The 20239-nt window shown below is 40.9% G+C and overlaps 1 protein-coding gene across 1 annotated transcript; it reads left to right on the plus strand.

Annotated features, from left to right (window-relative positions):
- Positions 1 to 4918: 4918 nt before the first annotated feature.
- Positions 4919 to 19049, plus strand: LOC137282678 (thialysine N-epsilon-acetyltransferase-like). Its single transcript, XM_067814465.1, has 6 exons — positions 4919 to 5226; positions 6915 to 7095; positions 11938 to 11983; positions 13209 to 13274; positions 13958 to 14103; positions 17187 to 19049. The coding sequence occupies exons 2-6, from the start codon at positions 7027 to 7029 to the stop codon at positions 17370 to 17372; spliced, it is 513 nt and encodes a 170-aa protein (XP_067670566.1). The 5' UTR covers positions 4919 to 5226; positions 6915 to 7026; the 3' UTR covers positions 17373 to 19049.
- The last annotated feature ends 1190 nt before the right edge of the window (positions 19050 to 20239 follow it).

A 20239-nucleotide genomic window follows, 5' to 3' on the forward strand; every position in this document is an offset into this window, starting at 1 on the left:
CAGTTCAGCCAAATACGAGAAACAGTTGATAGAATACTTAATGAGGACACCACGTTAGCCAACAGGATCCAAATATTGTTAAGTGAGCAAGGTATCACTATTGCCAGTATTCTTACAGCATTAGGATTTGTCATATCAACAACTATAGTATCTGTTACTAGAGGTGGTGGAACAACAACACCAAGTAGGGGCTCTTCAAAACCATCAGGTGATATAAAGGACTGGATAAAAAAAGACCAGTTAAAATCACTTGGAGAGGCACTTGCTAAACTCGCAGGTAAAGCCGCAGGAGCACTTCCTGGCATCCTGGGTAGCATCGTCTCGTGACCACTCAGCATGCTAGGTAAAACTGTCCCCTGGCTTGATCAAAATCTGTGGGCATTCATCATTGCCGTGGCTAGTCTGGTATACATTGCAGCTAAGGAATTTTTAGACAAATGAGACACAAGTCGATTGCAATCCCTCCCACCAGCAACGCTGTTTTACGATCGATGTACTGCTGATTGGATGTCTACATGGTGGGGGATACCCCTACACCCCCATATGTTGGTTTAACCCTTGGCTCTGGTGGTGATGCCACTATACTCGTTTCACCAGTATGCATGGATGGTTTTACGTGTGGACGTTGATGTCAGCGTTAAACACCCAAGTTTTGGTCGGCCGTGGCGATAATTATTTCATTGTTGTAGCCCGTTATTTTATTAATTCTCAGGAGCCATGTACAATCCCACATAACGAAAACATAATCGACTTTTGACCTGGCATATTGTAACGTGTCCTGGTATCGTTTTGTTGCTCTAGGTAGATCTACTGGTGATGCTATCGCGTCCTCAATATTGGCCACAAACTGTTTCTGTGTGTCATAAGTGGTTCCATTACCTATTATCAAAGAGCGCATTTGTGATTGAGCACCAAGAATGGCCCACACGTATGTTCTAATCGAATCATTCAAACGAATAATACCAGCGCGAGTGTATCCAGCATAATTTTTTCCAATCATCTTCCGACCTGTGGTGCTGCTCATACGATCATCTCTCCATTCATTGCTCGACAGAGCAAAATCCTGCCGAAGTAAATCTCGTTTCAGTAAATCATAACTGACCTCTTTTACTGATCTCATACCATCGTAGGGAACACCAAAACCAGACAAATGCCAATCCATCATTGGGTCAATACCGGATTCATTACAATTACTTTCGTAAGCCCTTCTGTCATACGGGTTGTTAGTTACATTCCACGCCTTATCCGGTGGAAGCGGGGCGCTGATTTCTTTGAGGATACGTTTGATCTGGTAGTATAAGTGAAATGTGAAAACGGATTTACTAAAGTCATCACGCCTAGTGTCTGTCAGTGTTAGGCCACACCCAGTCATAGCACACCATATAGCGAAATTGAGTTGGTTCTGCCAAAAGTGCATCAGATTATTTAACCACATGTGAACAGATTTCACATCCATGACCAATAGCTTGTACTTTTCAAACATATCAAGGAATTGGGCTCTGAAATACAAACCATCCGCATCAACCAAGATTTTCATGTGTGTGAAGTCGAAGGCATTTATGGTGTCGTTTTTAGGGTAATATACTTCGGATTTATACATATTATTAGTATATAATATATAAATATAATTTATATTATAATATGTACACTACGCTTCCACATATAACCAGCGGGGAGGCTGTTCAACTTATACATGGTATTGATAACACGTCTGGTCAACTGGAAATAGCACTATGCGATATCACCTACTACCCATGATGGACAAACATCAACAAAAATAGTAAGATGTTTGTCAGTAGAGCCAGACACATAATAACAGATGGATATTACAGCGTGTGTTTTGTGAACGATGTAATTTTTTAACCCCTAGGAGCTGAACTTAAATTAAATGACTCAAATGTAACAGTGGTGTTGATTAACACACATCTTCAACCGTTGGCGAAGATGCTATAGCTGTCATCAGAAGAAATAAACCTTAATATTATCGTCACTTGTACAAAAATACCGCAGCTAGTTCCATACCATGAGCTATGCGTTCACCTTGATCATCTTTGCACAACAGATAATACACAAAGTGACCGTCCTTCCACGTTGTTGAGGACTGTCCCGGTTAAAACAGAATAATACAATGAAGGACTCACAGAGTCATTTTCAGTATAAAAAAATGGTTTAACTTATATTTCTGAACTGAAAATATCAATTTTAGATTCAAACAAATAATACTATAAATATAGGATACCTTAGCGTAAGACTATATATACAATAATGGCTAGTAATCAAGGCCTAGGAATGCGAATAAAAAGATGCATTGATGTAGGGTTATCAGACCTAGGTGATACTAGAGGGTTTGATGACACAGGAATAGATGGTAAAATGTACGCTTTTAAGCTTATGAACAACATTTACAGACGCGTTGAAGTTCCCATCATAGGTGTATCAGGTAGTACTTGTAACCTAGATACATTAGGATCTGTCAGGAACACTCGATATGACATCGTTCGCAACGACGTGGATGAATGGAGACTATACCCATCGTTCGGTGGAAATTTGTTCAATTTAGAAGACTTTGATAGAACGAAACAAACCGTACTATCTAATGCTCACTGACGACAACAGGTGGATGATGTTATCATCTTGGATCGACTGGCTTCTCAGCATAACACTAATTTCCCCATACGTATTCATGGAAAACAAAGACAACTTACTAAACAAAGTCGTAAACACCAGAACCCTGCTCGTGGCTTATGTCCCATCACAGAGACGTAGTGTAATCATCAAACCAGTATGGCAGCCCACAAGCTATCGTCTAACCCAGGGACCAAACCGGGGTATTGCATTTGGTAGCTGAATTCAACAGTGCGGCTGCTATGATGGAAAGTCTACCGGAGAATTCCTCCTATAATTTAAAGATGACCTGCACAAACAAATGCCACCAGCAGAATTTTCAGAGCTTGAATGGTTAATTAAAATAACACTAACCAACCTTTACATGTTTTCGTTTTTCCAAAATTTCCAAAACTGCTAACAATGGGATCCTTCTCACGTGCTTTAACCCATTAAAAGATAATACTATACAAGTATTATGAATACCAGGTCACACTGGCCTTAAATATATTAATAAAAAATGAAATGAGAGATAATTAGAAAATAATTGATAAAATATAATATAGAAACAGAATGTGGCTATATCCAGCCATAGATGAAGAAGGAAATGTAGAGGGGAGTGTAGAGGGTTTTCGACTTAAACAGTTATGCGAAATAAAATGTCAGCTAGAACAAGAGCGTGATATTCGGGCATCACTACATAAAAAAATACAATAGAGCTTTAAACTACATAGATGGTGCTGATATCACCCTAATGACAACTAGCATGGGATTAGGAGCAGTAGGAGTTGTGTTGTTGACAACTGCCGGAGCCGCACCGGTGGTATTAGGACTTGAATTAGCAGCTATAATTACAGGAACAGCTGGGACGGTGTTTAAATCTATAACCTGCAAATTGAATCGTAAAGCAAGGAAGCGCGATGAAATTAGAATTCTTGAAGCCAAGTTAAACATGATAGAAGGCCATATTTCCACTTCACTCAATGATAATAAAATCTCAGAAGAGGAGTTTAGTTTAATCCTAGGTGAACTAGAAACATCTGACAAGATGAAAGAGCAAATTTGATCAAAAATGTTCTGCTGTCAGCGAGGACGAGAAAAAATTATATATAAAACTAGGGATACAACAAGCCCAACAAACGTTTATTACGAAAACCAACGACATAATAGAAGATACACCTTAAACTTTTTTACTGAAGTCAATGTTTTAAATTGACATGATTACAAATTTATTCCCTGTCTTATACATATGAACTAGTCCCGTTTCCCTACAGTCTTCCTCTCACTAGGAAGACTGTTTGTACTTTTTACAGGGAAGATGAAAAGTAGTCGTGTTATGGGGTTTATAAATTAATATGAGTGAGGAAAGGATAGGTTTTTATTTCATTGGTTATATGGGTGGTCCCGTACCAACATTGTTTATACTACTCAGGCAAAAAGGTGGGATACCCGAGTAGGAAGAAACAACCTTCATGAATTGAAACCAACAACTGGTTATACCAGAAGCATAACCTGCTTGACTGTGTGGACTTTTCAAATCAAGGGATTCACATTACAACGCGACAAATCTGAAAGATCTGTCTTCACGTCTGAGGGGGCATCTCGTTGTAAACAGAGACTATATTGTTGTAAAGTACCTGAGAGAAGTTGACCTGTATCCTAATTTGTAACTTTGTGATGAGAATAACGAGGGGTGGGTGGCAGGTTGATCAATAATGAACACATTAACTAGGGTATCTGTGTGTGTCTGTGTATGCGTGCGTGCGCGGTGTGTGTTGTGTGTGTGCGTGCGCGTTGTGTTTTGCGTGCGTGAGATGTGTGTGTGTGGTGTGTGTGTGTGTGTGTGTGTGTGTAGTCAGCAATTTTGTGTTTAAAATTATTATAATATTGAAATGATTTGGTTAACAATTGTGGGAAGGAGCGGGACAGTGTACATTCTTCTTGACGAACATCATCATCAACCCTCTATCCCTAGCCATAAGTTATGAACGGTCCCCAATGGATAACGAAGATGTTGATATTATTAGCACCCCTTATTCTATCGGATAAAGGATAGTCACTCAGCTTTACAGCCGTTCAGAAGCGGACATAAACAACAGAGCTAGGACATGTGTCGGGTCACTGGCTGTTTGAGGGTCACGGTCAGTGGCCTGCCCAACACAATGGTCGACATCAATCCCGCACCGACGCGTTTCAGAAAGCAACTTTCTGATTGGTCAATTTCTTGTGGTTTTACTTTCGCTATTCGTTGGTTTCCCATTAATTTCAGACTCGCTGTGCGCATGCGCAGAGCGTGTAAAAATATCTACTGGTCAATTCCGCTTTGGACGTACGTTTACCGACAGTGTAAACACTATAAGCATGTCTATCACAACTTATGTTTATACCTGTATGTACAAAAGACCGGGAGTAGAGAAATAGATAGCTAGACGCGGTGTTGTGCTCCGCTCAACGGACTGTTCATAATGGCTGTGGGTATTGGGTGTTGATGTTGATTTGAAGGGGTGGTGTGTGTATGTGTGTGTGGTAGGGTCTGGGGTGTGTGTGAGTGGGTGGAGGAGTAGTGGCCTTTACCGAGCGCACTTTTCCGACTTTTTTCGAATGGACATACTCGCACCAAAGGTAAGCCAATCCTAACCTCTACTAACTAACCCTAAGGACCTAGAAGGGGGTGCCCAAGGGTTAAGGATCTAGAAGGGGGGTTTCCAAGGGCCAAGGATACAGCAGCGCGCTCATTAACAAGCGCTCAGCAGTCCCCGGGTAGCGCGCCCGGTAGACTGCACTCTAGCCTCAGGGGAGGGGAAGGGGTATTGGGGGTGGAGGGGGGATGCTAGCAGTTTTGTACATGAGGATATTATATTCATTAAACTTTGCTTCAAAACACTAGGGGGAATGGAAGGTGTAATTGAAATGCAGGGGGGTCATTTGCTTTGCACATAACTTTTATGGGGAGTGGTTTGGGGGAGAGGAGTGAGAGCATTCACATTGTATATCGATATTTGCAGTAGGCGGAGAGGGTCCTAGTCAAAAGGGCCGCATGATAAAAGGGCCGCAAAACAGAAAAGTCAAAGGGCCGCAAGAAAGTCAAAAGGACCGCACACCCTTAGTCAAAAGTGCCGCATCAAAAATTCACAAGGGCCACATCAAAAAGTCAAAAGCGCCTCAGACTCCTAGTCAGAAGGGCCACGTATAAATAAGATACTAATAATAACATCTTTTTTCAAAATTGTTTTAGCAGAAGATTTTTACATCTACTCAATATATATTTTGTGCATACTAGTCCTGTTCTTAATAGATATTTTTGTAAATATTAGAAATAAAATAATGACAAACAATAGATTATATAATGGATATATATTTTATTTCAGTATCACACCACTTCCCATTTATGATTATAATAAATAATCTTTAAGAATGGCACCACAATGCTCCAGTAAGAAACTAAAATATTGCACAAAAGCACATGTACCCGAACACAATATATTCCTTTCATGCCCTGGTTGTGTTTTGACTAACATGTAAGTTGCCACTAATACCTCGGATGGCTTGTTTATTCATCTGTACAATGTACATTATGTGCATACTAGTCCTGTTTTCAATATTAGTAAGAAAATTGTGACAAACATTAGATGTATGTAGTGGTTATAATTATATATCATTGCACACAAAGTCATCATTTCAAGAGATTGCATTCAACTTTCACGCTCGACTGGTCCTGTCAGCCTTGAACACAAGCACAGCAGTTCCACTGGGCTAATGTCTCCATTCTAAAAGAGCTTCCAGGCAGCAAAAACTTCCTCCTGGGTCCTGCTGGCTCATAATCATAAGTGGGAAGTCTTTTGATACTTCATTGAAATATGTAACCATTACATAATCTATTGTTTGTCATTAGTTTATTTCTAATATTTACAAAAACACCTATTAAGAAAGGACTAGTATGCACAAAATATACACCGAGTAGATGGAAAATCTTTTTCTATGATACTTTTGGAAAAATTGGAAAAAGATGTTATCGTTGTTATTTTACTTAAATGTAGCCCTTTTGACTAGGAGTCTGAGGCCCTTTTGACTTTTTGATGCGTCCCTGTTGACTTTGTTATGTGGCCTTTTTTACTAGGGGTTTGTGGACCCTTTGATATTCTTGCGGCCCTTTTGACTTTTTTGTTTTGCGGCCCTTTTATCATGCGGCCCTTTTGACCTGTTCCCGGCGGAGAGGTATTGTTAGTGCCACAAGCCACACGCAGGATGGACGGTAAATATCAGACCTCGGTTATCTCCCTTATATCATCCCGCAACGCGTCTCACTTCAGCACTCACAAATGATCTCTTGGAAGGGAACTTCCACCTGAAACAAAGCATTCAGTAGTGTTGCGCAGATTGGAGCGCCCAAGGGAAACGCATAGGATATACCTAAATGCAGCGATGTCGCTCAACGTCGTCGTCCGTGCTGCCGTTGAAGACGACGGCGAGGAGGTTCTACGTTTATTACGGGTGAGCGTTGTACAATCATACGAGAGATTCTCTGGTACTGGTACTGTGGTATACTCGCTTGGCTTGACATTTAGAATTTGCTGATATTGGCTTGACGTGCACCTAGCATATCGGAGAAGTGTGGCTGATGACTCACGCTCGTATTTCTGTCGGAGATCGTAGAAATTACCCGGTAAATAGGGTGATTGAGAGATGAGTGTATATAGACGGTATGTTACCAATATGTATATACCATGTTATCGATATATCTATAAGCTTCAAAGCTTGGCAAATCATGTCCTGGCGGACTACCTCCTGAAATGTGGACACACGGGGGTAATATTTTATTACCTTATTTACATGTACTGTTGAATAGCATCTTTAACTCTGGAGACTTTCCCTCTGCATGCTCCCATATACAGTATGGTTCAAAATTATTGAGAATAGCTAAAGCATTTCATATTATTAAACGAGAACAAATCAGATAAAATTGAATGTATTGTGAAAGTGAACTGACCTTTTCATGTTGTGTAGGTAACAATTTAATATTTTATCAAGTCTCCTTGAGCTTCACGGCACAGTCTAAGACGGGTAGGCATACTTCCTATCAGAGAGGTTAGTGTCTCGTGAGTTATGCTGTCCCAGTATCGGACCACTTCTCTCTTCATGTCTTCAATTTTTGTCAACCCCTTTTGATTCACACATTCCTTCATCATCCCCCAAATGTTCTCAATGGGATTTAAGTCAGGACTATATGCAGGAAATGGTAATGCAGTCACATTTTTCTCCTGAAACCAATGCTTGGCATGTTTTGCGGTGTGTTTAGGATAATTATCTTGCTGCAAAATCCAGTCTTTTCCATAAAACACATGTGCACTTGGAAGGAGAAAATTATCTAATATGTTAGTGTAGCGTTGACTTGTCAGATTTCCCTCAAACACAAACACCGGGGTCGTTCCTAATAAGGATATCCCTCCCCATACATGAAACTTTGGGCTGTATTTAGGTCGTCGATACAACGGTGCTGACGCAGACTTTGTCCATATTTTCACATTATTGGGATATACCCATATTGAGCTTTCATCAGTAAAAATCACATTTTCCCAGTCAAAGTTTTCATGTGCCAAACACCACTCAACACGCCTGTCTTTATGTTCTTGTTGTTCTTGTTTTCGCGCATATGTCCATTAAGGAAATACCTCTCTAGTTATTAACATCATTTTTGTTCCCTTCTTGTGAAGAGGGAAGATATAGTCTGGTTCATAATTATTGAGAATTTTTCTTCTTACTTTGAGCTATCCTAACACCTCAACTGATTCACTGATACTTAAAACTAAGTAATGGTATAAGGGAGGTAACTCATCTTGGCCTACTGAGTATAATACAATTAGAGTTACCTCCCCTGAATTTGTAGCAGACGTCATTTTCCTCAGCACTGTCAACAATGTCTGCTGAAGATAAAAGAAGGTTGATTTTTGAGTTGTGTAATCAAGGAATTGATTATGTAAATACACTGGCAGAGAGAACAGGAACTCCTCTTTCTACTGTGTATAGGATTAGGAAGAATTTTAAAGAGGGAAAGGATTTTGGGCATCAGAAAGGAGCAGGGAGACCCAGAAAATTGGACTTCTCAGATCGCGTCCGGCTGGGAATTTTAGCGTCTAAAAAGCAAAGGGCAAGCATCTCCAACATCAGGTATGAAATGATAGAAAGGGGATCAACAGTTGTATCAAAATCTACAGTTAGAAGAAATTTGATTGATCTTGGATGGGAGAAAAAGACTGGAATTCTTTCTCCTCTCATGAAACAAGAACATAAAGACAGGCGTGTTGAGTGGTGTTTGGCACATGAAAACTTTGACTGGGAAAATGTGATTTTTACTGATGAAAGCTCAATATGGGTATATCCCAATAATGTGAAAATATTGACAAAGTCTGCTTCAGCACCCTTGTATCGACGACCTAAATACAGCCCAAAGTTTCATGTATGGGGAGGGATATCCTTATTAGGAACGACCCCGCTGTGTGTGTTTGAGGGAAATCTGACAAGTCAACGCTACACTAACATATTAGATAATTTTCTGCTTCCAAGTGCACATGTGTTTTATGGAAATGACTGGATTTTGCAGCAAGATAATTATCCTAAACACACCGCAAAACATGCCAAGCAGTGGTTTCAGGAGAAAAATGTGACTGCATTACCATTTCCTGCATATAGTCCTGACTTAAATCCCATTGAGAACATTTGGGGGATGATGAAGGAATGTGTGAATCAAAAGGGGTTGACAAAAATTGAAGACATGAAGAGAGAAGTGGTCCGATACTGGGACAGCATAACTCACGAGACACTAACCTCTCTGATAGGAAGTATGCCTACCCGTCGTAGACTGTGCCGTGAAGCTCAAGGAGACTTGATAAAATTTTAAATTGTTACCTACACAACATGAAAAGGTCAGTTCACTTTCACAATACATTCAATTTTATCTGATTTGTTCTCGTTTAATAATATGAAATGCTTTAGCTATTCTCAATAATTTTGAACCATACTGTATACATACATTCTAGCTTTATAGCACAGGTCTGTAAATAATCGAGTCATTTGAAAAGGAGCATCAATCTACCCAGTTGGGATACGATGACGTGTCAACCAGGTCAGCGAGTCTGAGCACCCGATCTCGTTAGTCGACTCCTAGCTACGTACAAACATGGAGTTGGAATACCAGTCTGTCGAGGGAACAGATGTGTAAAGACAATAATGGAGACTGGTGGAGGGACATTAGCATTGGACCTTTTGATGTAATGGCAAACAGGGCCAAGGGGGTGACCAGTTACAGTTATAAATGGCAGGAGTGTAACGGTGCATCGATCTACCGATGGATTGCAATTCTTGATTCTCTAATAGCGATTAATCGATGGGAGAAACGAAAAACTATCGATATATCGATAGTAGCATGTGTGACTATCGATAATTTAGTAATTGACTTCCGTTGACATGTCCCTAGCGCAAAATACAGGAAGTACCAGATTTGTTCACTTTGAGTTCCCGGCCCCTGTTACCTTTTAAGCAAACTTGATGTGGGTTGCACGTTTCTGGGCAGTTATCAAAAGAGATTGAAATTACTTCAACATAATTTCATGTAACTTCAGCTGTATTTCATATAAACTATACATTAATTTGGGAAATAACCTTTAGACAATTCAAGGAGAAAAACTTAGTGCGAGACTATGCAATAGTTGGCCGCACTATATTATGGCAATAGCTGTACCCCCCTCAATAGTCTGAAAGTGACAGTGGTTTTGGTCAGTATACAATACGTAGGTGATAAGGATTAACAAGGGAGGAAGGCAAAGTGACACTTATTGCAATTAGGTCATACAAGTTACAGCTACATAGCTTCTCCCCTTTGTGTGTTTGTTGTTTAACACACAGCGGCGATTTATTATAATCGAGTCTGGACCAGACAATCTGGTGATCAACATCACGAGCAAAGATCTATGCAGTTGAGGTTACGATGATAACCATGTCAGCAAGTCTTGCACGCGGCCACGTCAGTAGCCTCCTAGCATTGCTTGACAACGGTTCTCCTGGGCCTATACATTCTCAGCTCAAAGATAGCCGTAAGTGCCATTTATTAACATTATCTTACGACTCTATTACAGCTAAGAGAGCCTCGAAAATCTAGGCAATGAATCAGTCGCCATCAGAGTTTGAATCAATACAGTCGTAACTTGAGGCGACTAAAGGGGTTGGTTAGTCAGGTTCGCTGATTACTGGATTACTTACGGATACTTACGGATCGGAGTTATATTATAGACAACAAACAAGTGGCAGGGTTTCACTTTGACTTACAAATGTTGGGGGTCCATGGAAACCCAAATACAATCAGTTTGGGGGACGACCTCACCGGTAATTTTAGGGTCCTGTAAAGGTTTAAAATGGGGTAGCGTAGTCTACGTTCAAATCATTATTTCAAAGAACAGAATGAACCAGCGATCGTATCAGAGGGATACTTGTACCTCGCGCAAAACCCTAGAGTAGTCTACTCTACTCACAGGTGTATTTGTTTCAAATGAACTTAAGCACAATATGTAAAGAAACAAATTCAAACGGTTTTACTTATAAGAAATTGAAATACAACTGCTGATATCAATCATTTGCTCTTCTCCTAGGACCGGCGATAGAGATATAAATGTGTATAGCATCCTGGAAAAAGACACCGGGTATTTGCCAAATGTGTATTTAATCCCATAGTCGAGCCTGCAGGTGTTCGCGGTATGAGAAACACGTGCTCGGCTCTAACAGCAGTCGTTCGCGGTGTGAATGTGAGCATCAGCCATTACTGTAGACACGTGGGGCCACTTGCACAAACAGACTTTTGTGCGATTATGACCCGCTCGCCATGCTGAAGACCTGGGTTCGATTCTAAAGAGGGGTACAACGTGTGAAACCTTTTTCTGGTGTCCCCCGGAAATTTTGATAAAATCGACGTAAAACCAAACTCACTCATTCACCCACTCCCATAGACTTGTAGGGAACCGAACTCGGGTCTTGAACCACTTGGCTACCCCACCACCCCCTTTTTGTAGGCAGACCCAGGTGTTTACAATGTGAAGTGCCAATCCGCCTTTAAATGTGACACCATGTGTCGTACAGGTTTGGTTTCATATTTTGAGCCCGTAGTCATGACACCAGGTGTTGACGTCATGACGTATATGCTATAAACAATTTGGACGGGGAGGAATGTGGCTGTTGGTAAGAAATATCAAACTGTAGATGTCATGTATAAATGATAGCATCGTTCCAATACTTCACCCAGAAACATGTCAGTGTTCAGCCCTAAAATGATTGTGTTTATGATTTCAGGAACTGGCGAGCCTTTCCAACGGTCAATTTAGAATGGACATAGATAGTAAGAATACCTTACAGTATTCATAAACGTTACATCATTCGCAAGTGGAAACACGGGTTTACTGTCCAATGTATCGAATCAGCCTCGAATTATCTAACTCAACAAGGGTGACAACCATGCACTTTTGCGAAACCATGCACATTAACATTCAGTGTTCAGACGTCAATTAAAGTGGTTTAAATACGAGTACCTCATTGCGTTGCCGGTTCCAGTTGATCTTCGTTAACCCATGTTTGTCGAGAGAGACGACTAACAATATATTGAGAATGGGCCTTCAGGCCATTGTATCCCATTTGAGAAGATGAGTGGTCATGATCTGCAGTTATAGAGTATGGATCTGACAATCCAGTGACTGACATCATAAATATCGATGACGTTAGTCACACTGGTTCCTGAAAATCAGTTTTACCCCGGATGTTCACTGGCTGTGTGATGTTTCTGGGCTAATCCATTGGTTTGTTAATACGGGTATTGCTCCTGCATGAAATATATATTTAAATCTCATACATACGCTCGTGTTTATGAAAGAAACATTGGTTTGGTGCACAGTTACACCCCTATAACTAGACATGATTCCCAGGTACGTCCCAGGTTACATCTTACAGGTTTACAGGCCCCGATTCACGACTGTCATACCTGTCACACTCTATCGCAGATTTGTGGCAGTCGTAGCGCTACGGTCGGTTTGTGAGACAGCCCCACGTCTTCGTACAATAAGCACGGTACATGGGCTGCCTGGTCCCCAAGTTATCGTACCTCTACAACATACCTACGACACACGTCATCTCTCACATACTCCAACGTAGTTTTGCGGCAGTCGCTCAAAGCAATCTCAGAGCTACAACAGTCGTAACTCTGTGTTGAAAACGGATGTTACGATCACCTTTGGGCAACGATTGCTTTGTAGTACGAGACCCAGACCCACGTGCTTGTACTGTAAGCGCAGTACGTGGGTTGCCTGATCTAGTTTCATGTCTAAGTTCATCCAGAATATACTGACATTGAGGAATCCTCGCCTTCATTCGTCACCACTCGTCCCTCTCCGTGATCTGTCGGAATAGCACGAGTGGTCCCGAATGCCTCGCCTTGTCAATACCACATCCCTTTTAACATCTGGAACATACATCACGCTCTTCTCATCCATATAAGATAACACGACCTTAAACTCTTGACTGTTAAAGCAGCACTGAACCCAAGTAACGTCTTTTAATTTCTCGTCTTCCAGGATTCAGAAGAGATGGCTTTGGCGAAAACAGAAAATTCCAATGTTTAGTCGTTGATTCACCGACATGTATGTATACCTCATATCTGTCCACATTAGCACACGAAACTCTAAATTTTAGTAAGTTTTGCTATAATATATGTTATCTAATCTGATTGACGTGCCAGTCAGGTTAGTGGTTGTGGTTTGGGTCGGGGTTGAGGTGAGGTAAGAAAAGACTCCTTACCTGTATTTAAGTGCGATCTAGCGCTATTTAATAAAGAGATATTGATAACTCGTACACTTTGAGTCTTTACATTCAAACACAAAGGAGATAGTATAAAAACTGTGTTTTGCGTTGCATGTGACCTTTAATGAGGGTTCCGTTTCTCGACGGGTTTTTGCACTGCGACTATAGGTGTGCAAGTTTCGCGCATAAAGTTGAAATTTGATCACCTGTTCGTCCTACCGACAGCTTGTCTCCCATCGTTAGAAATAACGAAAAGTGACAACAAAATAATGGTATGAGACAAATGATCAGAGTTGGTCTATCGATTTCATGTGACTGTGCAAAATGTGTAGTCGTTAGATTAAAAGCTAGTAATCAATTTATCGGTCTCAAATGAAATCAAACGTACTGTAAATGTACATTCATATATAAGCTGCCATCCCTCAAGAGTTAAGATAGCTTTGAGAATCAGAGCCCTGTTGACAATCACATAACACATTTCGTGACAAAAATATTTTGCAGTTCTTTTGTCTTGCACATTTAGGTCCAAAAGAGTTGATTGGAGTGCTGGTGTATATCTGGTTTTACAGTACATGGGTTGGAGAAGTGTTATACATAGAGGATATATATGTAGCTGACGGCTTCAGGAGGCAAGGCATCGGGTCTGCACTCTTCTTGAAGGCAATAAAGGTAGGTACAATATATTATGTTTGGTAGACAATGTAAAACCGGAGGGGGATGGAAATCCCGTGGGGCGGAGGGGTTTTACATTGTCTACCAAACTGAGGAGAAGTATTTTCTCTAACATATATACCGTCAGTGATTGATAATCACAATGTAGATGTTCATTTAATGAAGCTACAAACAATAACTGAAACGCACGTAAAATCAATTTAATGACAGTAACTATGAGCAGATAATTCAACCCCGCCACCTTCGTCGACCCAACGGTCGTGTGTTAGAACGTCTGCCTAGATTTGTAGTTCCAATCTTGTTAGCAAATAACATTAGAACTTAATGATGAACGATATTTTTCAATCGACTTCAAACACTCTGTATCATTTGAATGTTGATGTTCATATGGAGTTAGAGAAGGAGGTCTTACTTTCAAAACAAATTCCTCAAATATATAGTGATCAGCACACTTTAGGTTCAAATAAAGCTGTGAACCAAAAATCACAATCATCCAAGCCATGCCTACCAACCAATTTCAAAGGCATTGCAAACCTGGTGGAACACGAAATATGAAACACGCCACAGGCACTTTAGTTTTAGTTTTACACTGCTTTTAGCAATATTCCGGCAATATCACAGGGGGACACCAGAAACGTGCCTCACACATTGTGCCCATTTAGGGAATCGAACCCGGGTCTTCGGCGTGACGAGCGAACTCGTTAACTACCCAACCGCCCCATAGTGACATAGAAGACTTAGTGATTTTGTTGTACAACCGCTGGACAGATTTATTCCTTGTCGGGAGGTGGATGACTATATTTTTACGCCACTTTTGTCGATGGCGGGGGAACACCAGAAATGGTGTTTACACATTGTTCCTCTGTGGGAAATCGAACCCAGGGTTTCGACGTAACGACTTTAACGACGTGACCCACTAGGCTACCCCACCGCCCCCAGTCAGTTGATGGGATCAAGCTTTGTTGCAGCGGCCTTTGTTGTCATTACATAGTGTCATTTAGAAAGTGGTCAAATGTAACATATGTAATATCTAGGATTACATTTCCTAGATAAAATTACAAATTCTAGTACTTTTTTGAGTTGAGTCCTATCAGGCATTCGAACCCGCACCATCAGAGTCAGGCACCAAATCGCCAGCTAAGCTTTCTGCCGTAGGAGATGTGCCAATTAACACTTATCAGAAGGGCACACAAAGTGAGCAGTCTAGACTAGTCTTTCGTTTTTGTGGAAGTCGCGATGTCTGAGCGGGCTAGGCGGCTGACTTTGTGTGCTGGCGATTAGGTGCCTGAGGGTGTGGGATCGACTACATATGTAACTACCTTGCACCCCGGCGTTATTGGATTTTGTTCATGATCAATCATTTTTAGTGTACTGGTATGGACTCGCGTATTTATATGGAGGGCTGTGTATTGGCAAATAAATGTATTCCTGATACCTTGCGATTCAGGTACCCTTATTGCGATAGCTTGGGGACCTAACTGTGTGACAGTGAGTGACACTAATTGTACGTGTCAGTCCTACTTTCTACATTATACGTCCCTGAACATATATGTGCTGGTTCTGATAACATCCATCTCAAAATTAGGTTGCACAGTCACAGATTCTTTTTTCCCTTTTCTACAATATACAGTATGCCGTGTTGTCGTTGAATAACGAAGACAAAACATTTATTGTGAAGGAATGTCTGTGTAGATTTGAATTTAAAGCAAATAATAGCAAAAACTTCATATATTTTCTTTAAATAATTTCTTAAAGTAAACCAAATTCACCGGTTCTCAAAAAATATATTGCAATACGTATCGTTTGAAAAGCGTATTGCGATATATATAGCGATATATACCGGTATATACCGGTATGATGGTAACACCGTGCAGTCTGTTACTTGTGCTGTCCTAGAACTGGGCTATAGTTTACTGTCATACGAAACGTAACGTTCTTCAGGTGGTTGCTACACCCGACTTCGTCGTATGTGAACACCTGTCGTATGTGAACACCCGTGAATATCCGGGATAGTATTGATCTTCAGGAACCCATGTTTGTTGTAAGAGACGACTAACGGGATCGGGTGGTCAGCGTCACTGATTTGGTAGTCCCCTGTCATCAGTTCCCAGTTGCGTAGATCGTTGCTCATACTATTGATCACTGGATTGTCTGGTCCAGACTCGATTATTTACAAACCGAAGCCATATAGTTGGAATATTACTAAGTGCGACTTAAAATTAAATTCACTCACTGTTTGCATATTTCACCGCGACAATATCTGCCCAGATTGTACAATCTATCTGTGTACTAATTCCGTCATATTATAAACCATTAAAAAACATTTAATTCACTGGAGAAAATGGATGAAGAGAATTTAAGGGGAAATGTGACAACTTATTCCATTCCTTTCAAAATGTTTCATCTGTATGGATATATATTACTTTTTCTCACATTAACTGGCAAAAATAGAATATCGCCTACTTTCTTTTAATGGTATATTTCGGATCACTCGTTAAAACACCGATTATAGTACTTTGGGGGCTGAGCATGTAATCGATGCTTGAACAAAAAAGTGAGTGACATTTAACCATTTTCTGAAACGGATCTCAGTATTTACACGATTTCATAAGAAGTCAACCAGTTTCGAGGGGTATATTGATGGACACCGAAGTCACAGTATTACACACACAATACATCACAACATATGGACAGATGACCAGTTGATTACGACTTTGTCATGTGAATATTTAGACCACACTATTTTCGCAGTTTAAATGAGGAAGCCAAACTCATCAGACGACGCAAACGAATCAGTTACTTCCTGTTCCCATTCTGATAAACATCGACTCATATAAAAAATCTAACGTTACGTATGCGAGATAAACGAGTTACACAACGTGTGTTCCGATTGATATCTGTTCGAAATATTCGTAGCCTCTTTCCATAACCTACAAGAAGACATCAGAATTGCCGGAATGACACGAGTAGTTACGAATATACTAGAAACTGATTACCACTTCCTCAGCCAATCAGAGGCTAGTATTTTAACGTGAGCGAGTTCATATGCGTGCCACTCTCCATTTGTTCTTGCTTTTCAGATCGCAGAGGCCAAACATTGTCCTCGACTTCAATGGATGGGCAGGAATCTGAACGCCCCTGCGCTTCAGTTTTATCAGAAAATACAGGCACAGGATATATATGAGGAGAGAGGTTTCAAAGTGTTCAGGCTGACTACAGACTCGATGAGAACTGCTGCTGAAATTTTGGAAGGTTCAAATCACTGACAATCTGGAGACGCCTGTGTTTATACACTGACATGTAAACAGTGCTTTGTTGCACCTCGTGCAGCATGTTTTTGTAGCTAATGGGATTCCGGGATATGGAATCAAGACGGATTTCTACGAGTGGTGTGTTTCATTGTGGCTCCGTGACATCGTGACAGGACATCGTTGTGCAGAGTTGCCACCCGTAGATTTATCAGGATCCAATGATCGCGAGATCGAATCCAACATTCGTTCAGATTTTATGATTCTTGGTTTGTCTGTCAATTCATAGATCTCGTTGGGGCGAATTCTCATTCGTCCAATAAGTGATATACTGTTCTAGATAGTGTTAAAATAAACTCACTTACGTATTCATGTAGAATGAGTTTCGTAGTGTCAGATTGCTTAGAGCTTAGTCTTCATCATACGATGGCGAATTTTCATTCAGGTTACCACCCTTAGATGTGTCTACCGCCAAGCCGGAAGCTGCATCAACTGCTAAATATGTATGGTATTCATCTGATACAGCACAAGAGTTACCGGTCATGCTCCCAAAATGACGTGCTGGTTTCTTATCAATGACGAAAAACCCTGTTAGCTGCATAGATGAAACGTATTCCAGTGATAGCGACAATTGGACTCAAGAGTGTTAATGTGTTACAGCCGACAACTGTTTTAACCAAGAAAACACATGAATGGACAATGGGATAAATATCATTCATATTATGCATTTTGTTTATTTGATGTTACAGCGTTACGAAGACAAACAGCGACTCTGCTTGTCGTGAGAGGCGACTAACGGGAGATCGATGCTCATGCTGTTGATCACTGGATTGTCTTGTCCAGGCTCGATTATTTACAGACGGCAGCCACATAACTGAATATTGTTGAGATGAGTCAACCAAGTCAGCGAGCCTGACCACCCGATCCCGTTAGTCGCCTCTTACGACAAGCATAGTCGTCTTGTATGGTAAGCTTGCATGATTGCTGAAGGCCTATTCTACCCCGGGACCTTCACGGGTCTGTAAACCCGAATGTTTCCGGGTGTGTAAACCCGGTTATTCACGGGTCCCCAAGGTTAGATGTAGAGAGGAAATGACCTGTTTCGTCCAATGACAACGCTAGACGATGCTTTGTTGTTTATTTGATTTTTCTTATCCAGACTGGGACTGTGTGTTAGCCTAACGGTTGCCCACGCATCAATGTTGCTGGAATATAGCTAGAAGTGGGGTGGAACTAAACTCACTAACATACACACTCTCTGATAGTACTTGAATAGAGGCTTAAAGAGGTGCATCGAACGGGCTTGTCATGGCTGTGGGTAGCCTGGTGGTTCAAGCATTCGCTCGTCACGGGTTCGATTCCCTACATGGGAGCAATTTGTGGAGACATCCACGTGATATTGCGAGAATATTGGCTTTAGACCTCCCTCATTGAAACGACCAACAATGATGGCGGTGAAGTGCTACAAGCGTAACCCAGACTAAAAAAATCTAGTCGCCGGCACACAAAGTCATGCAAGCACATGTATATGATTATGATTAAGTTTTTATTGTGTTCATTAAAATTCTGGCAATCTGATTGGTTAACTGGGAATATTTCCTTAGATTTCATGTAACATGTAGCTACGCGGATTCATACAATTTGCACATTGGTTTTTAGTTTCATACCTCAATGCAATAAAAGAAACACACAGTTTGTCCTTAATTATTATTCATATGGTGAAACATAACAAGTGTCGTATATGTCATATGTCACGTCTGTCAACCATTGTTTCTGTATTTCGTCGCCTGTGACGTCATTAATCACTTGAACGTGACATTACTGCAGAGGGCTGTCCCACTTGCTTACCGTGTTTTACGCCACAAATGCAGAGTGAGAGAGAGAGAGAGAGAGAGATCGAGAGAGAGAGAGAAAGAGAGAGACAGAGACTCGCGCACATCTTCTCACACACGTGCACACTCACACACGTGCACATTCACACACATGTTCACTCACTCATTGGGTACATACACAATTCAGGATGTTATACTGATGCAAACGGACGTTAAATCAAAGTTTCCCCACCCACACCACGTGGCCGAGTGTCAAGAACAATATGACTGTTCACACGTCATGCATCTAAGTGTTACTATTGTTTTACCCAGCTTGTAAGACGTTACCTCAAATATAAAACAGGTGACACCAGAAATGGGCTTCACACCTTGTACTCACCGGCAGGGTGAGCAAATGTTTTAACCTCATGGCTGTCCCACCACCCGTCTTTATGTATCTAAATTTTTAGAGTCAACTCTTCGCTCATAATGTAGAGCGGTTAGAGCTACAGGTTACCGATATTCAAAACACAGCTGCATACCTCTACTCTACTATTAATAGATTCACAGAAAGCTTGGTTGATAATTTTGGGGTGAAGCAGTATTTTTGAGTCTGATGTTCACAGTCATTAAACCGAATATCGTTTTTATAACCTCTGCTGAAACATTAGGGAGTTTTAACATCGCAAGATGGGACGTGGCAATCAGACATGTCCATATGACTAGTAAAGCCAATTGCCACAATGATGTGTGTGTGTGCGTGAGAGAGAGACAGAGACAGAGAGAGAGAGAGAGAGAGAGAGAGAGAGAGTGTGTGTGTAGTTGAAATATCATTTCATATTTTGTTCTTACACACACACACATGCATACACGCTCGCACACACACACATGTATGTGTACCAAATGGTTATACTCTTAAAAAAAGTGGGGGATAATGAATGTTCAGTTTGGATAGAAAGTGTAAACATTATCAAACCTTTCAAAGGACAGACATCTTATGAACGCACCACCATTTCCATCTATTATACCATATTAACATCTATATTATACCACCCCTAAACACAACGCATGATG

This window comes from Haliotis asinina, chromosome 4 (genome assembly GCF_037392515.1).
Source record: "Haliotis asinina isolate JCU_RB_2024 chromosome 4, JCU_Hal_asi_v2, whole genome shotgun sequence".
NCBI classification, from domain to species: domain Eukaryota; kingdom Metazoa; phylum Mollusca; class Gastropoda; order Lepetellida; family Haliotidae; genus Haliotis; species Haliotis asinina.

What these genes read in the sequence shown, in the direction of transcription:
- LOC137282678 (XM_067814465.1), top strand. Translation starts at nt 7,027, where the DNA reads ATGTCGCTCAACGTCGTCGTCCGTGCTGCCGTTGAAGACGACGGCGAG. An exon ending in AGTCGTTGATTCACCGACAT is followed by an intron (nt 13,275 to 13,957) that starts GTATGTATACCT and finishes TTGCACATTTAG; the next exon opens with GTCCAAAAGAGTTGATTGGA. An exon ending in TCTTCTTGAAGGCAATAAAG is followed by an intron (nt 14,104 to 17,186) that starts GTAGGTACAATA and finishes CTTGCTTTTCAG; the next exon opens with ATCGCAGAGGCCAAACATTG.